This window comes from Mustela lutreola, chromosome 9, assembly GCF_030435805.1.
Source record: "Mustela lutreola isolate mMusLut2 chromosome 9, mMusLut2.pri, whole genome shotgun sequence".
Lineage (NCBI taxonomy): Eukaryota > Metazoa > Chordata > Mammalia > Carnivora > Mustelidae > Mustela > Mustela lutreola.
The window spans coordinates 20647039-20670797 of NC_081298.1; the positions used below are offsets into that span (position 1 = coordinate 20647039).

At 49.1% G+C, this 23759-nt stretch overlaps 1 protein-coding gene across 2 annotated transcripts; it reads right to left on the reverse strand.

The window, feature by feature from the left end:
- Positions 1 to 1667: 1667 nt before the first annotated feature.
- Positions 1668 to 23759, reverse strand: LOC131807662 (lipopolysaccharide-binding protein-like). Of its 2 annotated transcripts, XM_059133225.1 has the most exons (15): positions 23522 to 23757; positions 22719 to 22833; positions 21314 to 21442; positions 20606 to 20761; positions 16570 to 16633; positions 14046 to 14109; positions 12819 to 12910; positions 11931 to 12107; positions 9783 to 9842; positions 9481 to 9651; positions 7300 to 7367; positions 5304 to 5349; positions 4299 to 4362; positions 3092 to 3168; positions 1668 to 2231 (listed from the first exon to the last, which is right to left on the reverse strand). In XM_059133225.1, exons 1-15 carry the CDS (start codon positions 23643 to 23645, stop codon positions 2199 to 2201), a joined length of 1440 nt encoding a protein of 479 aa, XP_058989208.1. In that variant the 5' UTR covers positions 23646 to 23757; the 3' UTR covers positions 1668 to 2198. The 2 variants fall into 2 exon arrangements, with proteins under 2 accessions (XP_058989208.1, XP_058989210.1); XM_059133227.1 differs by lacking the exons at positions 1668 to 2231; positions 3092 to 3168; positions 7300 to 7367 and having other exon boundaries at positions 23522 to 23759.

A 23759-nucleotide genomic window follows, 5' to 3' on the forward strand; every position in this document is an offset into this window, starting at 1 on the left:
AGACACTTGGCATGTCCCACCGGGCACAGGTCATGCCCACCTCACACTGCGGCATGAGAAGCACAAGCCATGCTAAGTCTTGAGAGCCTGAGGAAATCTGAGATGACCACCGTGACTCAGGAGCAGGGCTTAACATCAGGGAGCTGTGATCATTGCTGGGAAATGTGCAAGCTTCCTGGAGGGGCCAGTGGACCTGGGAGTAGGAGATTTCCATAGCAGAATTAAGAGCTGGGACTATGGAGAGCTGGTCGGAGTGGAGGTCCATTCATTAAAAGGAAGAGCACGTACTTATGAGACAGACACATTGCTAGAAGTAGGGGTATAATGGAAAATAGGATAATTTATGCCCTTAAGGTATGCCTGGAAGGTCTGTAGATAACATGTCATGTGCTGACTGTGGAACATGCACTTGTGTTGGCCACTGCTGGAGGTGCTGGGGATACAGCTCCGAACAACACACACGGGAGGCCTCAGCTTATTCAGAACTGCAGTCCATTACAGTAAACCAGAGATCCAGGTGACATGCCAAGCTCTTAAAATACAAGTGAATGTCGGGGCACCTGGGTGGCTCAGTGGGTTAAAGCCTCTGCCTTCTGCTCAGGTCATGATCTCAGGGTCCTGGGATCGAGCCCCACATCAGGCTCTCAGCTCAGCAGGGAGCCTGCTTCCTCCTCTCTCTCTGCCTGCCTCTCTGCCTACTTGTGATCTTTGTCTTTCAAAAAAATAGATAAAATATATATATAAAAAAAAAAAAGTGAATGTCAATTTTTGGTCACAGATTTCAGCTGAAAATTACCCCAGCATTGTGATAGCCAGTTGGGGAAATCCTGAATGGGCTGTTAACACAGGCTTGACGAGGGAGCCCAGAGACTGGCCAAGCTTCAGAAAGGTCCCATGGGAATGAAGGTGGAGAAGGAAGATGGGTCACCCACGGGCATTCAGGAGGACTCTTGCTGAATTGTCCCAGAGGGATTGGAGGTTGAAAGTCAGAGTCAAGGGCAGCACAAGTGATTTATTTCAGTCTCTCATCTTCCTCATGTCATGACGTTAAATGACACGTACAACTTAGTCATTCAACATGTTTAAGGGTGAGTAGGGGGCTTCAGGTGGCACGGTCATTGGCCACTACTCCTGCTGTTTTACAGGATTCTGGGGGTTAAGAGAGATTTCGTAAATTGCTGAGAGCCGAGGAGGGGGAGCCACGATTTGAAAGCAGGCCAGCTACGCTCCAACCTGTGCTCTTGTGACAGTAGGATATGTTAGCACATCTCCTGATTGAAACCCAGACTTGTGCTCATGGTATAAATCATATCTGTTGGATGGTGGATTATTCTTTTAGACCACAGGTGGGTGCATCATGGCCCCCCATTCAGATCTGGCCTGTTGCCTTTTTTGTAAATAAAGTTTTATTGGAACATAGCTACACCCACTGGCTTGCTGTCTGGCTGTTCTCTGCTACAGTGGCCGTGATGAGTAGTCACGACAGAGACTCGATGTGTGGTCAAAGCTTAAAAGATTTGCTCTCTGGCCCTTCATAGAAAAAGTCTTCCAACCCCTGTTTTTGGCTATAAACTTGGCGAAGACAGAAACCATGTGTTTTCCTCTCTTGGACCCCCCCCCCCCCCACAGCACCACGCCCAGACACAGAAGTCAGTTCAGGACACTCATTAGCAAATTGAAATCAAGGTTTGTTGAATAAATGTAGAGCTCATACAGTGGCTGGGTAGTCTCTGCTCCCATCTCAATAAATATTATACACCAAGGAAGTGGCGACACAAGGCTTTAAGCCCACATTGTCTCACTTCTGCTCCTGTAACCACAGTGTCAAAGGACACGTACAACTTAGTTCATGTTTAATGCTGAGCAGGGTGCTTTGAGCTTTGTGGTGACTGGACACCGCTCACTGAAATTTTTCCTAGCGGCTGCCCAGAATAAGGCTAAGGACAGCTGTAAAGCTGTAAAGGGGATAGGAAGAGGCACAGGGAGGAGGAGGGGAAAGTTGGGGGACGTGTCCTATGGTCAGGTGTGTCTTCAGGTGTCCCAGGCTCCCCAGTGACGAGCGTCCCTTTGGAGGAGGCCCTCATGGGGAGTAGAGGCAGAGAGGCTGCAGCCTCCGGACCCCTACAGGGGCAGGACTAAACTCTGCTGTGGTTCCGTCCACTCCTCCAACCACGGCTGCTCCTTCCTCAGTGCTCAGCCTAATCAAGGTTGGCCCCCAAGAGCAAGAAGTTCTGGAAAGAAGGCAAAAAGGACAGACAAGAAAGCTCATTTTCTGCATGCCGGAGGTTAGGAGCTTCCTGAAAAGAACCCTTCAGTGGGAGAGGCAAGTTCTCACTTGACCCGAAAACCAGATCAGTGCAAAACCCAGGCCTTTTGTCAGGGGAGAACTTTAGAAACCACTGTCCCTCCTAGCTGCCTGACCCTGGGAATGTATTTGCATTTCCCAGTATCGTGATTTCTGGAAGGCACACATGAATGTCACTGTCCTCCAAAAACTTTTTTCTCCCAGGAGAACAATGCACTTCTGGGTTCTGCCTGAATTCAATCCCCACACATAATTAGTTTAAGAGGATGTTGTTCAGGATTACGTGAGAACAAACTATGAACTGTGAAGATGTTGGTACCTCTGGAGTTACAGAGTAAACTGTCATTGTCCCTGTCCCTGGTCCTGATGTGTTTCTTGCCCTAAAAGTTCTGGTTGATGTTGCTCCAGGATCATCCCTGGCTGCTGTGGCCGGAGGTGAAGGCTGGCCCGTGGCCCTGTGGAGACTCTCATTAACCCCAAAGTGGAGCATCTAATCTGACCCCTTCCTGCCATACGTGGCTAATGGGCCCGGCCCGTTGCTGAAGTTCAGCTGACACATTGGGACTGAATTACAGGAAACTGAGCTCATGTGGAAGTCAGGATTCTGCACAGTCACTGTACTTGCCCTCTATACTCCAAAATTCGAAACAAAAATATTTTCTCCTATAAACACTAGGTTCAGGATGTGAGTAGGAGTCAAGGGCTCCCCCTAATTCTACCAGCCCCGAAAGCAGCCCTCCCAGGAGGTCTTAGAGCTCCCCCACTCAGACCCCACGTCTCACTGACCTCGTGGACTTGGAGCTCCAAACTGTTGAGGTGGGTGTCCCTCGGCAGAGGGAGAGGGAAGCCTTTCTCAAGCTTTGCTGGAAGATAAAGAACAGAAAGACACAGGCTGGATGGGGAAGGCTGGGGAGGCATGGACACACACGGCATTTGCCACTGGCCAGTGAGAGGGCAGGCTACTTCAAAATGTGGTCAGTTATTGGAATCAGGGATGGTTTTCTGTTTGGGGGGGCACGCAGATGTGAATGCCTGGTAAATGCCGCTTCTTCAGGAGGGGACAGATGTAAACAGCCTTTCCCAGCCAATGGGTGCTGGGATGGAGCATGCCAGGCTTCTGACCAGGGACTCATCCTTGAGGACCAGCGTCTCCTCCCCCTTTCTCTTTTCCAGGACAGCTGCCCTGCTCTTCTCTAATGGTGGTAAAAGGCAGATGGTGAGGTTGGGCAGAGAGGGTCCTGGCATGGGAGGAGGCTGGCTGGGTTCTCAGGCAGCCACTGTGCCAAGCCCTATTTCCATCGAGCACACCTGGCCAGTCAGTGATCTAACCTGGACCAAAACCCAGGAGTGCTAACTCCAGGTGCAGCTTGGAATGCCCCTCCTCCCTTGGCCTAACTTCCTGTGCTTTGGGACTCAACTTGACCCTTGCCTCCTGGAAGTCACATTCAGTGCCCCCTCCCAGCTAGCTCCCGCAGCTTCCTGTGCTTCTGGTCACAGCATTTATCGCACTGGTTGTCACTGTCTGTTACACGCCTCCCTTCCCAACAGAGTGTAAACTCCATGAGGGCAGGCTCACGGATAGCCAGGACCCCAGCCAGAGCAGAAGAGGGGCTCAGCTTGTTGAATGACTGACTGATGGTGAATCCTACAGAAAGGGTAGCATTTAACATTTGCACGGGGCAGTCAGTAGCAGCTGTTCTTTTTTTTTTTTTTTTAAGATTTTATTTATTAGAGAGAGAGAGAGACATCTAGATACACACACACACACACACACACACACACACACACACACACAGAGCATGCATGCGCATTTGAACAGGGGAGGGGCAAAGGGAGAGGGAGAGAAAGAATCCCAAGCAGACTTGTGCCTAAGAGCAGAGCCCAGTGCGGGTCTCCATCCCAGGACCCCGAGACCATGACTTGAGCCGAAACCGAGAGTCAGACACTGAACCTATGGAGCCTCCCAGGTGCCCCAGGAGCAGTTTATTCTTACCGTTGAGAGAGGGGTACATGGTGTGGAGCGCGTAGTAATTGAGGATGGCTTCCATCAGCTCCACCTGGAGTTGGGGGTGAGCAGAGCAGAGAGGGGAGCAAACAAGACATGCATGAGAACAGGAGTTCGAGGGAAGAACATCTTGCTGGCCCCCAGCCTCCAGAAACACCGACATGCCGTCCCACTTACAGAATGGGTTGACGACGACTGTCACTGTCACTGTCACACTACAGAGAGCTCCTTATTCGTCATCTCCTCAACTCTGATCTCTGGACTTCCTTCCCCACCGGTACCTACCAGCTCATTCTACAGCAAAACATGACCCAAACCACCGTGGGGAAATTTAGTGTTTCTTTTTCTTCTTTGTGTGGATATTTTAAAATTCTGTTGCCGAAGCATTAATGCATCTGATTAAAGACGGCTGTCCCAGATCCCGCCGTTAGAGTTCCATCACCCAGGTACCTCCTCCAAATTGCCTCTCATAAAATCTCAATTCTGAAGCTCACCAGCCCTGAGAGCTTTGGGTAAGGCACTGTGCTCCCATACCACTATTATTACAATAGTGAGCACATACTGAGAGCTTACTACGTGTGAAGAGTTTTGCCAAAGTGTCTTCCTAAACCCATTGCCCCGTTTCATGTTCTAGTTCCTATTTGACGTGGTTGAAGTAGCTATTGTGTATTCCCCATTTTACAGTCAAGGAAACTGAGGCTCAGAAAGGTTAAGCTATTTTCCCAAGGTCACACAGTAGCAAGTGGCACGGCTGGTGTAAGAGCCCAGCTCTATCTTCCTTCAGAGCTTGTGCTCTTCCTGTCCATGTCCTGTCTCCCTGTTAGCCCTCAGGCAGTGCCCTTCTTAGATGATTAACTTTCAGACATGATGTCCACTTCCTGTAAGACTGCAGCGCCATCTTCTCGAGGGAAGGGGCCTTGGCACTTCTCCTGGAGCCCCCTAAAGTCCCCCTTGAAGAAGATACCTGAGAGGTGCTAGGAGAAAACCACTCACGTTGATGAAACGGACGTTGGAATGTTTCAGTTCCAATTTCAGCTTACTGCAAAGAGAAAGAGAAGCACGTGTCACCCCGAGCCGTGGCTGCTACTTCCTCGCAGTTCCCCTAGTGGGGAGTGCAGTGCTTATGGGCAGGGCCATTTCTGGGGGCCAATAGCCAGCCCTAGGGTTCCCCTGCAAGATGGTTCCTGTGCATTTCAGGCTTTCAGCATGCACAGTGGTTTAAGAACAGGTGACATGGTTGCAAATTATGGTTGCCGAGCATCTTCAATACCTTAAATAAATTAGGATGGTGTGAATAGTAACTGGAAAAAATGGGATGCTAAAAGGAGCAGTCTGTACGTCCAATGACGTAAAAGTGTATTGAAAAAAAGATTGGGAGGAAATGTGAAACTATCAGTAGTGACAGTCTCTATGTGGCAGGGTTATGGGGGATTTTTAAAAAAATACTTTCGCAATTTCCATGCCAGGAGCATGCATTATTTGCATAATGTGGGAATAGACAGTAACAATGGGAGGGAGAGGCACCTGCATGATGCTGGCAAACAGCAGAGCGACTCAGGGATCCTCTGGTATTATTACTATGGAAGCCAAACCCCAATTCCCCCCACTGATTTTGGCTGCTGGCCCTTGTTCAGGGATTCTAACTGCCCCGGACCCATCTCTCTCTCTCTCTCTTTTTTTTTTTTTTTTTTAAGATTTTATTTATTTGGCTGACGGAGATCACAAGCAGGCAGAGAGAGAGGAGGAAGCAGGCTCAAGGACCCCGGGATCATGACCTGAGCTGAAGGTAGAGGCTTAACCCACTGAGCCTCCCAGGCACCCCCTGGACCCATCTTTTGCTTTCTGCTCTTGGGGCAGAGTAGTTTTGCTAAATTCCTTGATAAAACCCCTGTGTGAGGTCCTCCTACTTTGCTGTCTCTCCACAGTCCAAGGCCCTTGGCTGTCCTCTTGGACGCTGCAGACCCTCCAAGCCAGGCTGAGGCATAAACTCAAAATCTGGGACCTCCAAAAACGCCCACATGCTCACCATTAGCTTCTTCTTTTTTTTTTTTTTTTTAAAGATTTTATTTATTTATCAGAGAGAGAGGGGGAGGAGAGAGCAAGCACAGGCAGACAGAATGGCAGGCAGAGGCAGAGGGAGAAGCAGGCTCCCTGCTGAGCAAGGAGCCTGATGTGGGACTCGATCCCAGGACGCTGGGATCATGACCTGAGCCGAAGGCAGCTGCTTAACCAACTGAGCCACCCAGGCATCCCCATTAGCTTCTTTTTTAAAGACCTCTTAAGGAGAAGTTCTTTCTGATGGAGTCCGTGCACTCTCTCAGCCAACAGGTATCTAACCCTGAGGCCAGGAATTAGTTCCTCTGATGCGCCCAGTGGACCTGCTCCTCAGCTGGGGGGCAGCATGCAGAGTGGGTGAGACATGGGGCACAGGTGAGGGCCCCAGAGAAGGACACCACCAGGGCAAGCGCCAGTCCCTGCTGATGGTATAGTCCCTCCTGCTCACTGGCTTCCTGGTTGAGTGAGTCTGTGCCTACTGGGTATCCGGACAGTGCAATGGCAAGGAGTGGCTCGTGGGCACCTTTAATCCTCCATCCCAAATTCCCTCCCTTCTTCATGTAAAGTACTGACAGCTTTTCTTAATCTTATATATAAAGTCCTTGCAAAGCCCCACATCTTCCAACTTGATTATGGCTCCTGAGTAATCCCTTTGGAGACGTTCAGCTCCTCCACTGAGACCTAAGAGTGAATGGGGCCCTGAATGTCACCTGTGCTATGTGGCAACTTGTCCGTCTTCCAGGTTTCCCACTGAGGCATTGTCAACAGGCCTTTCTGAAGGGGGACCCAGAATAGAGGATGAGCCAGCCCCACTGGAGATCTCTGTCCCCAAGGGGTCAAAGCCAGCCCTATCAGTGAACAGACTAGATGCTCTGGTCATTGCTGGGTTATCCCCAGCCTACTGCATTTCCTCCCCTTGCCCTTGGCCTCTTACCTTCCTGTGGTCACTGAACCAACAATCCTGTCAGAGTTCGCACTGATGGTGGCAGAGATGTTGGTTGTCTAGAAAAGCAGAAGGGGAGACCCCAGACTCTCAGGTGATGTAGGAATCCTGTTGTCTCTCAGTCCAGGAGACAAATCTTCAGAAACAGAAACCACAGCCAGATGTGGGACATGTGGGCGAAAAGCAGCTACTTAAGGATTATATGCTGAGGCTGTAGGATGTTGGGCGGCTCCACGCTGACTTTAGGAAAGGTGAGCTGAGGTTTTAGAGGTCTTAACGGAAGCATCGAGAAGGGCAAATAAGTCCAAGCTAAAGACACAGAGCATTTGGATAGAGAGGCCGTCCACCAGTAAGTGTGGCTGAGCTTTGAAGCAGGCTACTAAGAGAAGTTCAGAGAGTCCCCACGCCTTAGGGAACTTTAAATACACCACTAACTGACAACTGGGTGTGAGAATGAAGCCTGGCCTGTCAAGGGGTGGGGTTGAACCAGATGATTGAATTTGGGTAATTTCTATTATTCTATATCTTAATTCATTTGTTCTTTTCTGTGTTCCACTGACGCCCCCACCCCCAGCAAGGACATCGGGGCTGTTGTTAGAACCTCATGCCAGTCTAAGTGTGGAATCCCCAGTCAGTCTTTACTGGCCTAGGTGGGGTTAGGGCCATAGCTTTTTCTCTGGTGTTTGGCTTTAGTACCACAGTTATTGATCGTCTACAGGTTTTCTATCTTACCAGGCTTCCCCTGTTTTGGTCCTTTGGCTAGAGAGAGAGGAGGTTATTGGAGCTCTTTCTTGTTCATGCCTGTTGGTATTTGTGGGTTGTCCCAAATTGGAATATGCAGGGCGTCATATTATTCCTTAGATCCGGAGGCCTCTTGCTGATCTACATTTTTCTCTCTGCCTTTCAGAGTTTTCTTATTTATTTTATATACAATGTATGAGATTTTGGGTTGCACTCAGCAGGAGTAGGGCGGACAGTGGACATCTACTCACTCTTCCCAGAGGAGGAAGTGTTTTGCCCATTTTTAAATTAAACTGTCTTTTTCGTGACTGAGTTGTTAAGAGTTCTTTATTTATTCTGTATACAAGTCCCTTCTCATACATACGATTTGCAAATATTTTCTCCCCTTCTATGGGTTATCTGTTCACTTTCCTGAATTATGTCCTTGGAAGCATGAAGTTTTTAACTTTGGTGACGTTCAATTTATCCATTTTTAATTTTTTTGTTCATGCTTTTGAGTTGTATCTAAGAAGGCTTTGCCTAACCCAAGGTCATGAGGATTTAGTACTGTGGGTTTTTTCTGAGAGTTTTGTGGTTTTAGCTTTCACATCTGGGTCTCGGGTCCACTTGGACACAATGTTTGTGCATGCATAAGAAAGGGGTCTGGCTTTATTCTTCTGCATGTGAATATCCTGTTGCCCCAGCACCATTTTTTAAAAGCTTATTCCTCCCCATTGAATTGTGTTGGTCCCCTTGCTGAAAATCATTTGTCTAAAAATATGGTGATTTATTCATGTATTCTCAGTTCTAGTCTGTTGATCTGTATGTCTATCCTTGTACTAATATCACACTATCTTGATTACTATAGCCTTATAGTAAGTTTTGAAACAGGGAACAATGAATTCTACAACTCGTTTTTCTTCTTGAAAATTGTTTTGGCTCTTCTGGGTCCCTTGAATTTACATATACATTTTAGGACTGGCTCGTCCAAAACAAAACTAACAAACAAACAAAACAAAACAACAGCTGAAATTTTGATAGGGATTGTGTTGAATGTGTAAATCAGTTTGGAGAGTATTGCTGTCCTAAGAGTTCTATACATCTTATACTTTCTTTTAAAACATGATTTAATGACTTTTTAAATAACAGTTTCAAAAGAGTGAAACTGAGCCCATTTTTATAGCAAATGTAGCAATGGCTAAGCTAAAATCATCCAACTTAGCTGGAGTGAATGACTTTTAAGGTTTCTTGCAACTCTGACAGGGTATGATTTGGTGAGGAGCCCCCTTGGGAAGCCTGCCTGTTGTGGCCGGGAATGCAAGGTTCCCTCTCGCTCCAGGCAGGCAGAAGCAGCCTCCAGCATCCTTCAGCCTCCCAGTCCTTCAGTGAAGGGAGGGGCTTACCCCACAGCAGATGTAACTCTTTGCTGCTCTGCCAGGAGATCAGACTTACCACCCTGAGCTGGAAGAGTGGCTTGCGGTCAGAGGAGGTAGGCAGGAGGACAAAGGCCTGGATGTCTATCACCGGCATGAAGGTCACATTCCCAGGGGTGAACGTGAGGAATGGAGCTGATTCAGGTGTTGTCTCAAGCTCTAGCTCCATATTGGGGTACATCCTGGACAGCTAGAGAAAGAGGGCAGAGGCTCAGGGAGAGGACCTGAGAACAGTCTCTGCATAGCTTCACTGATGTGCGACTAGAGTCTCCACATCTGGTCTAGGTCAAGTTCTCTGTGATGAAGGTTCAGAGGTCTTACCCGAGGAGCAATGGCCCGGAACGAGCTGGTGTGCAGGCGGATCGGAGAGTCTGGGGGAATCTGCAGTAGGAGAAGCGGGAGGCTCCTTGAGATGCAGGACATGGTAATGGTTAAAGATGCGGACTTTGAGGTCAGACAGCTTGGGTTCAAATACTACTCCCGCCATTTTTTAGCTGGCTGGTTGTTGGCAAGCTTTGTTGGGTTCTGCATCTATAAAATGAGGATGATAATCACAGCACGAATCATGCAGAATGGGCAAGGAGTGAGTGAGACCGTGCCTGGGTAAAGCACCGAGCGCAGTGCCTGGGATCTCAGTAAATTCTTAGTTACTGTCTGTTTTTGTTACTTATTATTTCTCAGGGGCTCCCTCAAGGGCCAGTGAGAGCATAACCTCCACAACCTAGATTGAAGCTACTTCCAGCTATGGCCGCCCCCTGGTGCTGTTCTCTACCCACCCCTCTGACTTGTGGATCTTCCGGCTTGGTGAGCCCTGCCTGCACCTGCGCACAGCTCACCTTCCCTGATCTCTCCTCTGTCAAGATTCCCTCTTGACCTGGGCTGCTCCTGTAGCACTTGGCTGTGGGCAGGCACGGCTCAGGTCTCCCTTCAGGGGCTTCCCAGCGAGAAGGACAGTTGGCTGACAGCCATTCATGCTGGGGCCACACAGCCCCCAGCCCCTGACTGAGCACAGCTGGGTGTTGCACTGGGGAGGTTTTTTTTTTTTTTTTTTTTTAAGATTTTATTTATTTATTTGACAGACAGAGATCACAAGTAGGCAGAGGCAGACAGAGAGAGAGAGAGAGAGGGAGAAGCAGGCTCCTGCTGAGCAGAGAGCCCGATGTGAGGCTTGATCCTAAGACCCTGGGATCATGACCTTAGCAGAAGGCAGAGGCTTTAACCCACTGAGCCACCCAGGCGCCCAGGCACTGGGGAGTTTTGTCAGATCACAGGCAGGATCAAGACAATGAGCCAAACTGAAAGTAACCAGCGCTCGTGCACTTCGTGTGATAGTGTATGCAAGAGGCTTAACAGGAAAGGGTACTGGCCCCCACTCTGGTACTGGGCCTGTGGCCCGGCACCTGTGAGGGCAGATGCATCAGCAGAAGGGAGGAGGGGGTCACCTTATTGCCAGAGGAGCCCCAAAGAAAAGGATCCTGCTGTTTTATGGATCCAGGGGGAGGAGGGCCAGTAGAAAAGCACCGAGACCGAGTCAGATTGGAGAAAGCTGTCCTCCAGGCCCCAGCAAGGGGGTCTCAGCAGAAGAACCTGAAGCAGTCTCACCTGAGGGTCCCCCACTCCCTCCACCCGTAAGGAGACCTCAGAATGGGGTGTCTAGGCTTGGAATGCAGATAAGCCTAAGAGCACTGCCAGCCCCTGCCCGGGGAGGGGATGGGGAGGAGGCTTGAGTCCTTGCCCAGAACTCCCTCCAGAGACTGAGGAGCACTGGCCTGACACCACGTCTAGTGTGGGAGCACCCACCAGGTCAAGCCTTCCTAATTGTCTGCGGTCAGGCTCGAATGATCCCGCAGGGGATGTTAGCCTAGAGCCAGGCTCGCCCAATTTCTGGCTGCTCTGGCATTCCTCTGAGAAGCAGGCTCTGCTCTGTGCTCTCCCTCAGCTGAACTGAGACTTCTCAGGGCAGCACTTCTGGCCAGGGTACCTGTCTTCCCCTCTCCATGGTTGCAGGACCAGTGTAGCTGGAGAGGCGGGGTGGGGCGTAGGGTAGCGCTCTTCCCTCATACTTCTCCTTCCTCTCCCCTTTATTGTTCGTGGGCGCTCCCCTAATCCATCTCTTCCACTCTTCCAAGTCTAGTGCTGCCTTGGCATCTACTGCTTGGAGGACCTGTTGTGTCACTTCCCAGTCTGTTGTATTTTTGTTGAAATATTCCCAACAATAGCTACTGTGTATCATGCTTCAGAAGCTAAGCTCTTAACAGACAATCTCTAACACGATCTCTGGGGACTAGACACTGTTGGGATCCACATGCATAGCCTGGATTTGAACCCATATTTGGCAGGCTTCAGATTATGCATTCTTTCCATGGTTCCTGGAAACCCCCAAGCTTGGTCTTCAGTTCGGTCTGACGCTCTCTCCTGGGATCCCCCCCCTCCTCCGCCACCCACCAGCCTTCTCCTTCCCCTACTCACATGACGGTTTTGGATGGTGAAGTTCATGCATCCAGCTTGGTGGTAAACCCAGCTGGCTGTGTTGAAGACATATTCAGAGATGGCAAAGTAGACCATGTGGTCATGTTTCTCTGGCAGCCTGATGGACGGAGCTTCGAAGAGGGCTGGGGAGCGCCAGTTTCGGCCAAAGAATTCACCCTGGAGACAGAAGGACCACATTGCCCACCCAAGGTTTCTACCAGGGAGGGTGCCAGGAAAAGGTGTCTGGGGGAAGCCCGGGGAAGCCTCCTGTGCCCTGCGTGGTCATCCGGGTAGTGGTTCCTCTCCAGAAGGTGGACCTGGGGTCCTGAAATGTTCCTTCTGGCCCCACAACATTTAGACCCTGACGGCTGCCTGAAATCCCCCTTCTACATTACAGCTTCCTATTGGGGAGGTACACGTTGTGTTCTCCTGGGCTTAGGATGTGGCCTGGTGGTGAGAAGTATGGATTCTAGAAGTTAACTGTCACTTACTAGCTCTGGGACTTTGGGCGGGTCCCTAGCTTGTGCCTCAAACTCTTTATCTGCAGAATGTGGGTGATGCTAATGGCTTCTATTTCATCGAGGTGGCATGACATATAAAGGAGCATTTGTACACATAGTCAGTTTCTGGCACATTAAGATAAGTGGTCATTAAATAAAATTGGAGGAAGATGGCACTGCTGGACCTGGCTCAGCCCCCAGAGAACTGTGGAAGAGACTGGAATAAAAAGGGGGCACACTAGTTTCCTACTGCTGCCGTGGGCACTGGCCAGGGATGGGAGCTTATGGGCAGATGGACTAGAGAAGGAGAGTATGAGCCAACTCTGGGAGGTAGCACTGATTTTCTGTCAGTGCTTAGCTCTATGGTCCTTTCTCCATGGCAACTTACCTTGAAGGGTGTGTCTAGGACTTGAGAATTCATTTGGGGAGCACCTACTAAACTGTAGTCAATGCCAGCAGTCTGGTCAATCATAAGGGTAACTGTGGAACAGGAAAGAGACAGTGTTATGAATAAGGTGGTCAGACACAGTTGTGTGAGTTTTGCACTGCACAATTACAAGCCTCTCCTTTCACACGGACTGTTGCCTTTGGAGAATGGAAATGGGGCTGGGGCTGATCCGTGGTACCTTCTGTCAGAAAGAGAGTGCTGTATTCATTCACTCATTCATTCAGTATTTATTGAACACCTGCTATATGCCAGGCACAATGCAAGGGGCTGATGAGACAGCTGAGTGAGGGAGTCAGAGTCTCTGTCCTTTGGCAGTCCAGGGTTGCGGGGAGGAATGGGAAAGACAATTAAATACTTGAGTAAATAAAGGTAAAATTGCAACTCTGTCAGGTAGCCTGAGTCCATAGGATGACATCAGTCATATAACAGAGGCTAAAATGGTGAGGGGGGTGGGTGGCAACCTGATTTGGACAGGGAGTCAGAGGAAGTGTTTCTTGGACTGTGATCTGAAGGAGGAGTGGGTGTTGACTGGGTGAAGGGGGTTGGAGGTGGGGGAAGGACCTTCCTGGCAGAGGGAACGACATGTGTAAAGATCTTGTAGCAGTAGGAGCATAGTAGAGACACTGAGAGTGTATTAGAGGAATTGGCAATATTGGAGGCATATAGGGACTGTGTAGCCAGTCACATTGCCAGACCATGCAAGGTCCTGTCACTCTTAGTGTCCTAAGAGTCAGAGGAATGTTCCATGGGTTCCAAGGACAGGGGGAGACCCGACCTCATGTGTGATTGTAAAAGGTCCCTGTGGCAGCCAGAGGGACAGGACTGGGGGGGATCCCCGCCCCTACACAGGGATCTCAGAGCATCCCTGTTTTGTTAAAGTGGCCAGGACAGATCCAACACATGCCTCTTCCCTGTACTTGTCATCCTCTGCCCACCTCGTGCTCCCAGCATGCTTCCGAGTCACGACGCTCAGTTGCCTTACTCCCCTACCTCCAGAACAGACCCCCAAGAGAGATGGTGACCCCGTATCCAGCTTCGTAGGATGGAGAGGCACTCAATGGGGAAAGTTCTCCTGGGGCTCATGGGAGATGATGGTGATGGTGGGTCTGGGGGTAGCAGGTGTCACGGCATCTGATGGCACCCAAAGGAGAGAGGGGGCCTCCAAACCTGGTAGAGTCCGGAGATAGGGCTCCAGGTGGGAGGTGGTTGACTTCCTGACCATTTCGCAGATCTGCCGACAGCGGGGGAGAAAGTCAGATGAGTTCCCCTCTCCCACTCTCCTGGGCGCTGCCCCTCCCCCACCGCCCTCCAGGAGACCTGGCTTTTCTCCCTACCTTGTAGGCAGGTGTGTGAGGGGTGGAGGAGCGTATGGAAAAGGAGAAGAGACCTCTATTTCTGTCAACACACAGCACTTGGTCACTGTCCCATTGGACTGGCCACATACATGGGCCAGGCTTACGTGCCTGAACTTTTCTGGAACCCACATTAAAAGTGAGTAGTGCCCAAGTTGGCACTGCTCTGGGGTCTGCTATTGTCATGGTCCTCAGTTCAATGCCTTGGCAGCTAAGTGGCAAGAAGTATAGCACATAAACGCATTTAGAGAGCCGAGGGGCAAAGCAGGAGAGCTTCCAGGTGTAGGAGTAGCTCTTGGGTCTCCATCATCTCAATATTCAAGACCTCTCTTTCTGTCCAGGCTCCTGGATATCTGGGAATTAGAGATCCCAATGGGCGCGGTGCCTGGTCTGCATGCAGTACTCACTAGAGCCACCAGATGGCGCCAAAGCAAAGCCAAAAGAACAGTTTTCGGAGAATTCCAATTCCTCAGGAGTTTGGGCTTAGGAGATTCCAGAAGTCCCCCTCCTTCTGATTTCCTAACTTCTGCTATTCCTACACCATTTATATGGCTTTGCCTTTCCCACCTACTCACTTACTATCTACTTTACATCAAGTGGCCTTTTAAAAATTATGTTCATTTAGTAAAAATTATAGGAATTTTATATCACTTGTCAACGGAAGACTGGCATCCCTTGGCATAAACACAACAGAACTGGGGAAAAAAGAATTCCAAGGGCTGGAAAAACGTTCCGGAAGCCAGGCTAGATCGGGTTGCCTCGTTGGAAAATGCCCATTTTTTGGTTAAAAGTGTTCAGGACACATTGGCCCCAAACTGAGAATTTCCCTTTAGTGTAAAAAAAGAAAGAAAAAGGACTTAAAAGGGGGAGAGTCGTTCATTCCATCATTCTGCATGGCACAGCACTGAAGCTCCACATCACTTAAAATCAATGCTTTGTGTGGGGGAAGCTTCCCCACCAGGGGTATCAATATTTTGTGCAAACACCAAGCCAGCCTGTGTCAGGTGGGCCTGACCTGGGCTCTCCTAGGGCACAGGGTAAGGGAAGGGCCACCCGGGCAGCCAGTCCTTTGGGGGCCTGATTTCGTCTACCCCAAGTCTCCTGGTCAGAGGTCTTCTCTCTCTTCATAGCTCTCTGCACTCTCAGTCCTATGGGTGCCCAAGTTAGTGCCCCCATTCCCTGAAATTAACCACTCCTTGGGCTCAGCCTCTCTGGCACCTACCTTATCCCCCCTGGATACATGGTATCCAGCGTTTTCTGGACCATGTTTCCTATATTTGTAGGGCAGAGAGCACAGCTCGCCTCTGGCCTCAGCCTGCTGCCCAGGGCTACTGGGGCATAAATGACAATGAAACTAACCTCGCGTGATTTACTCTGCCCTTCCTCTGCACGAGGCACTTGTCCGTGCCTGTGTGTATGACATCACATAGCCCTCCCAACAGCCCTGCAGGGTAGATGCTGTCATTACTCCTGTTCCACAGACAAGAATCCCAAGGTTCAGAGAGGGTAAGCCTCGTTAACCACGGCATCAGAGCAACAAAGGGGCCGAGCTGGGATTCAAACCCAAGGGTCTGACCGCAGAACCCATACACTCAGGAGCAAAGATTCCAGAAGGTGGAATGTGGTTGAGAAATGACTCTGCAATACTGTTGAGTGCTCTGAGCACAGCCTGTGTGCCAGGCGTGCTAGGTGGTTATCAAATCAAATCCTTACCAGCCCCCTTTAGGGTAGGGGTCTTTGTCCGCATTTTATAAATGAGTAGAATGAGGCTTTAGGGGGTCCGTGCCCAAAGATACACACCAGATAAATGGAAGAGGCACTCTTTGCCTCCACGGCTTTTTCCAGAGTTGAGAGGTACTGAAGCCAACCCCACTATTGTTCTCTATATGGGGCATTTTTGGGGGGGGTGGGGGTGGTGAGTCTTATTTAAGAAATATTTTCCTCTCCTCAAAGTGAGAAAGATATCCTAGATTTTCTCCTAAAAAGTTTTGGATTTGTTTTGGCATTTAAATCCTTAGACCACCTGGACTTGATTTTTGTGTATACTGTGAAGGAAGGATGTAAGGTCACTTCTCCCTATCTCAGTAACAGCCTCTACAACTAGATGACCCGACACTCTGCCAGTTCCAAATACCAGGTTAGCATCTGTGGTCATACAAACTTGAGAAAGCCTTGAAGTTTGCCTTGGCACCACAAATGAAGAAAGTTTTGCTAAGCAAATTCAAATGACGGTGCACTTACGAGATAAGGCTGTTTACAAATACCAAATATGAACCTGCCGGTGATCCTTGTGTTAACCACAAATCTAATCATCCTTTTTTTTTTTTTTTTTTTTTTACCTTTTGTTCCAAGATATTTTTGAAATTGTTTTCAATTCTTTCGTGGAAGAGGTTCAGGATCCAGCTGGGGAAAAAAAGGAAAGAGGGTTAGGATCCACTTTATGATTAACTAGGACTCCCAAAGGGAGGGCGACCCACGGATCTGAACTTCCCCCATGTTATCCCAAGAAGGGACCCAGCTAGATGGGGAACTATCATATACTGTTAGTGGGAATGTCAGTTGGTGCAACCAGCATGGAAAACTGTGTGGAGGGTCCTCAAGAAGTTAAAGATAAAACTACCGTATGATCCACCAGTTCTACTTCTGGATATTTATCTGAAGAAAACAAAATGCTAATTTGAAAAGATATTTGCACCCCCTTGTTCCTTTCAATCTTATTTATTATAGCCAAGATATGGAAACAACCTAAGTGTTCATCGATGGATAAAAGGATGAAGAAAATGTGGTGTACGTGCGTGTGCGCGCGCGCCCGCGCACACACGCACACACAAAATGAAATAAGTCAGAGAAAGACAGATACCACACGATCTCACTTATACACGGAATCCAAAAAAACCCAACCACGGCCAAGCTCACAGATACAGAGAACACACTGGTGTCTTCAGGAGCAGAGGCCGAAATGGGTGAAGGAGGTCAAAAGGTACAAACTTCCATGTATAAATAAATTATAATAAAAAAATTTCCAGTTATCTATAACTAGGTCCTGGGTATGTGACACACAAACGGGGGACTAGAGTTCATAATACTGGGTTGCATATTTGAAAGCTGCTAAGAGTAGATCTTAAAAAGTTTCCATCACAATAAAAAAATTTTGTAACTATGCACGGTGACAGATGTTAACGAGACTTCTTGTGGTTGATCATTTCACAGTATCGACAAGGATCACATCATTGTCTCGTATACCTGAAAGTACTATGTCATTTGTACCTCAATAAAAGAGAAAGAAGGGGGACATTCAGGCCTATTCTTTATACCCTAAAAAATCCACAGAACCACTTACCTGGCAGTTTAGCAAGTAGTCACTCACTCATTCATTCAACAAACCTTGACAGAGCTCCTCCTACCAGCTCAGCCCTGAGTTAGCTGTTGAGGGGACACTGGTGAATACGTTCATGGAGCATGTGATTTGAGTCTAACCCGCTTCAGGTAAAGTTGCCCCGAGAGACCCTTCCCCACCACAGATCGTGCTCGGTGAGAATCATGGCCCAGAACAGACATTGCACGCCGTGTTCTCAGCTGGAGTGAAGGTAAGAGATTGTGGGACATAAGTGAACTAAGTTAGTGGAATTATGTCTGATAAAATGTTTTTCTCCCACATATTTTCCCTTACCATTGCATACTTGCTGATTGAGTGGTGTGTATTATAACTGTATGTATCAATTCATGCAGTAAAATTGGACACAAGTATTTTCTGGGGGTTCTGCAGAAAGCATCTTGACCTTTCCAGGATTCTGTCCCCTGAGCCAGCCCAGGACATAGACTGGCTGAACGTTGGACCCTCTGTGGGTCTGAATAATGCCAGGTGTAGAGAAGCAGGCTGGAGTCCCTGATAGCTGTGGGTGAGGGTGTTACTTCTAGAAAAGTCTGTCCTCTCCAACATCTCTGGCTACCCCTCCAACATGAGGTGGAAGAAGAACAGATTGAAGCAGTAAGAAAATTTCCAAGGATCACAGGCTACCTAAAGTCATCCGGGCTCCATTCCTCCTCTTGTCACCCAAATTTGGTCCAATCTCGTAAATCTGCCACAGGTACTGCCGTGAACTCTAGGCAGTCGCTTAACCAACTGAGCCACCTAGGTGCCCCAGGAAGTGACCTTTCAAAAGGGCCAATCTGATTATATCCCTGACTTTCTTAAAATCCTCCAGTGGCTTCCCACTGCCTTACTTCAGGATAGAGACTCGAGTTTGGCTACTGCTTATTCTCTTCTCTTCTTCTAATCAATCACCACCCCTTCAGGTACACTGATGCCTGCTTGCTTCCTGGGAAGCTTAGGCTTTTCATGCCTCAGGATCTTTGCACATGCTTCTTCCTCCACCACAGAAGTTCTCCTCTCCTCTTTGGCTAAAATTCAAGGCTCGTACTCGCTTTGGCAGCACATATAATAAAATTCAAGGCTCATTTTAGATATCCTTTCCTTGAAGAAACTGCCTCTGCCAGATGTTAGCTAAGTCCTCTACATTCATAGCATCTGGACTCTCTCCTTTTAAACACGTTATCACAATATTCAATGTATGCTAAAATATTTTATGTCTCCTTCCCCCTACTAGACTATACATTGCACCAGGGTGGAGACCCTGTCTCTTTTGCATCATCTTATATTCCTAACATTTAGCTCAGGATCTGACGAATAATAGGGCATCGATAAATATTTGTTAACTGAATGACTGAGGAAATCTAGCGGCTCCCCATTTTGGTCAAAACCTGGGTGCTCATGGTTCTGTGTCCCTATCAATAGCACCCAACTATGCAGCTATCACCCCCCTAACAAATGAACAAAAATGTTTTTCTGGCCCCCGCTGTGCCCACCCCCACTGTGTGTGTGTGTGCATGTAAACCACACAGGATTTCACAGCTTTGCTCCTGAGAAATGGGGTATTACGCCCACCCAGTTCAAACAACACAGTGGTTTCAAGCTATTCAGTCTCCACTCAAAGTTTCCTTTTCCAAATGGCAGCCTTGAGTTCAAAGGCTTTAGTATTTGTGCAGAAAACATCTGTCCGTTGAATGAATGCCCAGCGAAGTCTCTGGGTTCTCTAAAATATAAATTCCCCTAAAACTGAGAGGGATAGAGGACCCCACTTTTCTGCTGACATTTGTCCCCCCCAACATGGTCACCCAGCCAATACATGTCCAGCTAAGAGGCAATTGGCCATTCGTTCTGTTTGCCACCTACCGCCCCCCCCCCCCCGCCAGTCGTCAGTGCCCTCTGTCTCCTCTCTGTGTCCTGGGGGGCTGACATGTGTAGATTCCTCTCTCAACCCCTTTTGCTGTCTGGCTAATGGGGGGCACAGGCATTAAGCAGAGGGAGGAGCTGGGGCCCTTATGCCCACGTGTGCCCCTGCTGTGCACTACACACCTGCCCCATGCCCCTTCTCCAAGATTCTGGCTCTTTCTGGGCTCTGGTGACACTCTTCTGTCCCCTCTCACCTTCCGCCCTAGGGGCAGGAATAGCTCCCTACTGTCCCTCCAGGCTGTTTAACATCCCTTGCTGAACACACCCCTTAACCCTGCCCACACTCCTGGGAGGATTCTTGTCATCAGGTCCTTGTCAGTGAGGCCTTTTGAGCAGCCTCTGGGTCCTGCCAGGATCTGAGGGAGGCAGTGCCAACCCAGACCGAGTGGGAAGGCAGTCACTCTGGGGACTGGCCTCATTCCTTCGCTACGCACTGAGTATCTCCTCCCAGCAAGTCACTTCAGAATGCTGGATTGCCATTCAAGGCCACTTGCTCAGGTGTCAGCAGACTGTCTCTCTCCATCTTTCTTTCCTCCCTCCTTCCTTCCCTCTTTCTCTCCCTCTCTTTCCTTCAGACTTTATTTATTTAGAGAGAGTGTGAGTAGTGGGAAGGGGCTGAGGGAGAGAGAGAGAGCCTCTCCCACAGACTCTGCGCTGAGCCTGACATGGGGCTCCCTCTGGGGCTCAGTCCCACAGCCCTGAGATCATGACCTGAGGGGAATAGAAGAGCCTGATGCTCAGCAGACTGAGCCACCCAGGTGCCCCAGCAGACTTTTTCTTAAAGGGCCAGACAGTCAATATTTTGGGCACCGCAGGCCACATGGTCTCTGTTGCAGCTACTCCGCTGTTGTAACCATAAAGCGGCCACAGACCTGATGTGAGCAGATGAGCGTGGCTGTGCACTGATGACTTTATGTACGAAAACATGATGCAGACTGGATCGGCCTGCAGGCTCTTAGTTTGCCAGCCTCTGATCCTGATGCACCTGAAATTGTTCTCTATGCCCCATCAGGAGCGTCCCTGGGTGGACTGGATGCCAAGGCATCTTGAACAACCGCCAGCAAGGGCGTGGACTCACTTACCTTAGTTGTCCGGAAATGTCAACACTCATGTGGCCGATGGAGTTGCGGCAGCGGGCTACGGAGGCAGTGGGCCGTCCGGACGGGTCCTTGCCCAAGTTCAGAGAAACTGAGATGGAAATGTCATCCACACTCACATCGAAAGTCCCATCTAGGGTGCTGGTCGGGAGTTATAGGAAGCAAACGGTGTATGATCAGTCACCTCCAGGAAGAGGAGGCAAAAGACCAGTCCCCAGGTCCTTCCTACCTAGCTGTGTACCCTAACTGAGCCTTTACTTTGCAACCAGCATTTATTAAGCACCTGCTGTGTGCCGGAAAGGCAAACTGCTAAGTGCATTCCATCTGTTATTTTACTTAATCCACAGCTTTATCAGTGAGGTAGACTATTATTATTATTATAATTATTATTTAAGGATTTTATTTATTTATTTGACAGACAGAAATCACAAGTAGGCAGAGGCAAGGTAGAATGAGAGGGGGAAGCAGGCTCCCTGCTGAGCAGAGAGCCCGTTGTGGGGCTCGATCCTAGGACCCCAGGATAATGACCTGAGTCAAAGGCAGAGGCTTACCCCACTGAGCCACCCAGGTGCCCCAGAAGTGGGATATTACTAATCCAAATTTTACAGATGGGGTTGGAGGCTTGGAGAGGGTCATATTTGTTTCTTTGTAGACTGGTTGTCTGAGACACATTCTGACCTGAGTACTACTCACACGAAAGCCTTTTTCACCTTCCAGTTCCCACTGATAAACACGTAGTTATTGGACAGGGTAGCTCTGACCCCCTGTCTTGGGCGTAGCCTCAGATCCGAGTTCCTGAGCTCAAAGTGATGGATCTTCAGTCTGGGGAAGGAAGGCAGAATATCAAACCCAGGAAAGCCAGGCGCATACCAGTCCTCTGTGTGAGGCTCTCCGGCTCTGGAGTTGTTAGTGACTTCCTGTTGTTGCTAATTTCTGGGCTGCTTCACTCTTCCCTCTTGGGCTTTTTGGTTGTTCTAACACCTTTCTAGAAAATTCCCTGTATTAGAGTCCCTCCACTGAAGTTCCTCGTGTGGATTCTGCTTTTTTGGGCAGGTCTGTGATGGGGATAGTCCCCCTGCGTGGTACACTCCTTTATGTCACCCCCTCCCTGTGGCCATTTGAGTTTGTGGCTCTTGTTGCAGCAACACTCATGAATTCACTCAACAAACATTCACTGAGATCCTGCCCTTGAAGAGCTCACAGTTGGTGGCAGATCTAGACATGTTAACAAACCATAATGGCCTATTGTGAAAACCAGATGCGAGAGGTGCTCTAGGGCTGTGGGAAAGGCCCTTGACCTCTAAGTGGCGTGGCCTCAGTATTGTGTGTGTGTGTGTGTGTACATGCAAATTTAAAGTACTTCCTTTTTGCTCACTGCCTTCAGGAAATTGTCCTGGGAGACTTGGGGAGGATTCCAAGAGGCAGCTTTTTCTATCAGGGATGAATAAATGATCCCCAAGAACCTATTATGGACACTTAGGGGCCTGGGGAAGAAAAGTCCATGCAATCAAGGAACGGCTTAAAGAAAGAGTAAAGTGTGAAGACTCTAAGATTGACTGTCTAACAGCTACAGGGAGGTCAAGGTCAGTTAAGCCTTATGGGGAGGGAGATGAGGAACGGGGACTGGTTCACCTGGACCCGGAGGCCACCTGTTTTATTCCTCACTAGGGTTAGTTGTGGATGCCATCTTCAAGAAGTAGTATGCAAATAAAATGCACACATTTTCCAGAACAACTTAAAGTCCTTCATTACAGACCCATTACAGCTCCAAAGTCTTCAGAGGAATGGATAGCGTATCTCAAGGAGGTCTCTCATTTAGGCACTCAGGAGAGTAGCCCGAGGTCTCTGGCAGAGAAAAAAATCTAGGGCTAGTTTCTGCAGGACTGACCTCAGGGTCTGTGAATGTTTTTCAAGGCTCTCCCTCCCATCCTGATGATTCAAGAAACATACAGCACCTTCCAGAAGTGTCACAAGAGTTGGTCATGATCATTTTGCCTTTAATCCAAGTGATGATTCTGTGTTTATCCCCTTCTCCCAAAAATCTAGGCCCCCATTTTACCTCCTCACCTACCCCTACGGTGGAGAATGGAGACCTCACCTGTAAAAGTCATAGGCCACGCTTTTGATCCAGCCGACTTTGAAGCTTCCGGAGAAATCAGGCAACTTGATCGTAGACAGCTCCTTCTTCAGGATGGCTACTCCGAATCGGCGGGCTGAGGGGAAGTAGTGGGAGTCAGCTCTTTCCGTGGGAGGCAGCCAAGCCCCACGGTCGAGTGGCTGGGCTCTGAAATCACACGGGCTGGGACGGAATGTAGGACTTGCCATTTCTTCTCCCTGTGCTCCCAGGCAAGTCTCTTAAATTCCTTGAGCCTCACCTCTCCCCATCTGTAGAATGGTCATAGTGATGATGCCCACCGGAGTGTGAGAATTAAATTAGATTGTGAACTCAAAGTGCCAGATAAATGTTATTTATCTCCTCAACAAGATCGTGGAAACAATGATGTGATACAGTGGGGCTTTTGAGGACTTACTGATGCGTGGTCAAACCTTCAGGTTTTTCAGTTGCCCCGGGGCCATAGGTTCACAATGCAGATTCCCAGGCCTAGCTTCAGTTGCCCCAGAGACAGATATTTGGAATCTGTATTTTAACATAGGTTCCAGAAATTCCGGTTGATCCGGAATTGATCCCCGCCTCGGGAAAATGCGGGTCTAGTCTTATCCTTCACCTGTGATACTCAAGACCTGGAAACTGAAGCCCAGAGAGAGACCTATCCAAGGTTTCTGAGCCAGGTAGGGGAAGAGCCCCAGCTTGTGGACCCTTGTCCAGAGTACCCTTGTCCATGCCACTCTGGTGGGCAACAGTGGGCACCAGAAAAATGGCTGACCCTCCCCCACCCTTACCATATTCCAGGCCTTTCCTGGTGATTCTGGCCACGAACCCAGGATTAGATGTCCATTCTTCGAATCCAGAGACCTCTGCCAGCAACAGTAGCGCCACTACCACAAAGAACGATCTGGCCATCATCCTGTCCTCAGCAAGGACCCAGGCGGGGGTTGGTCAGAGTCTCTCTGTAGGAGCCTCCCTTCTCGAAGGTGACAGCAGGGCCGGAGTGCTTATAAGGCCAGCAGCCAGATGAGG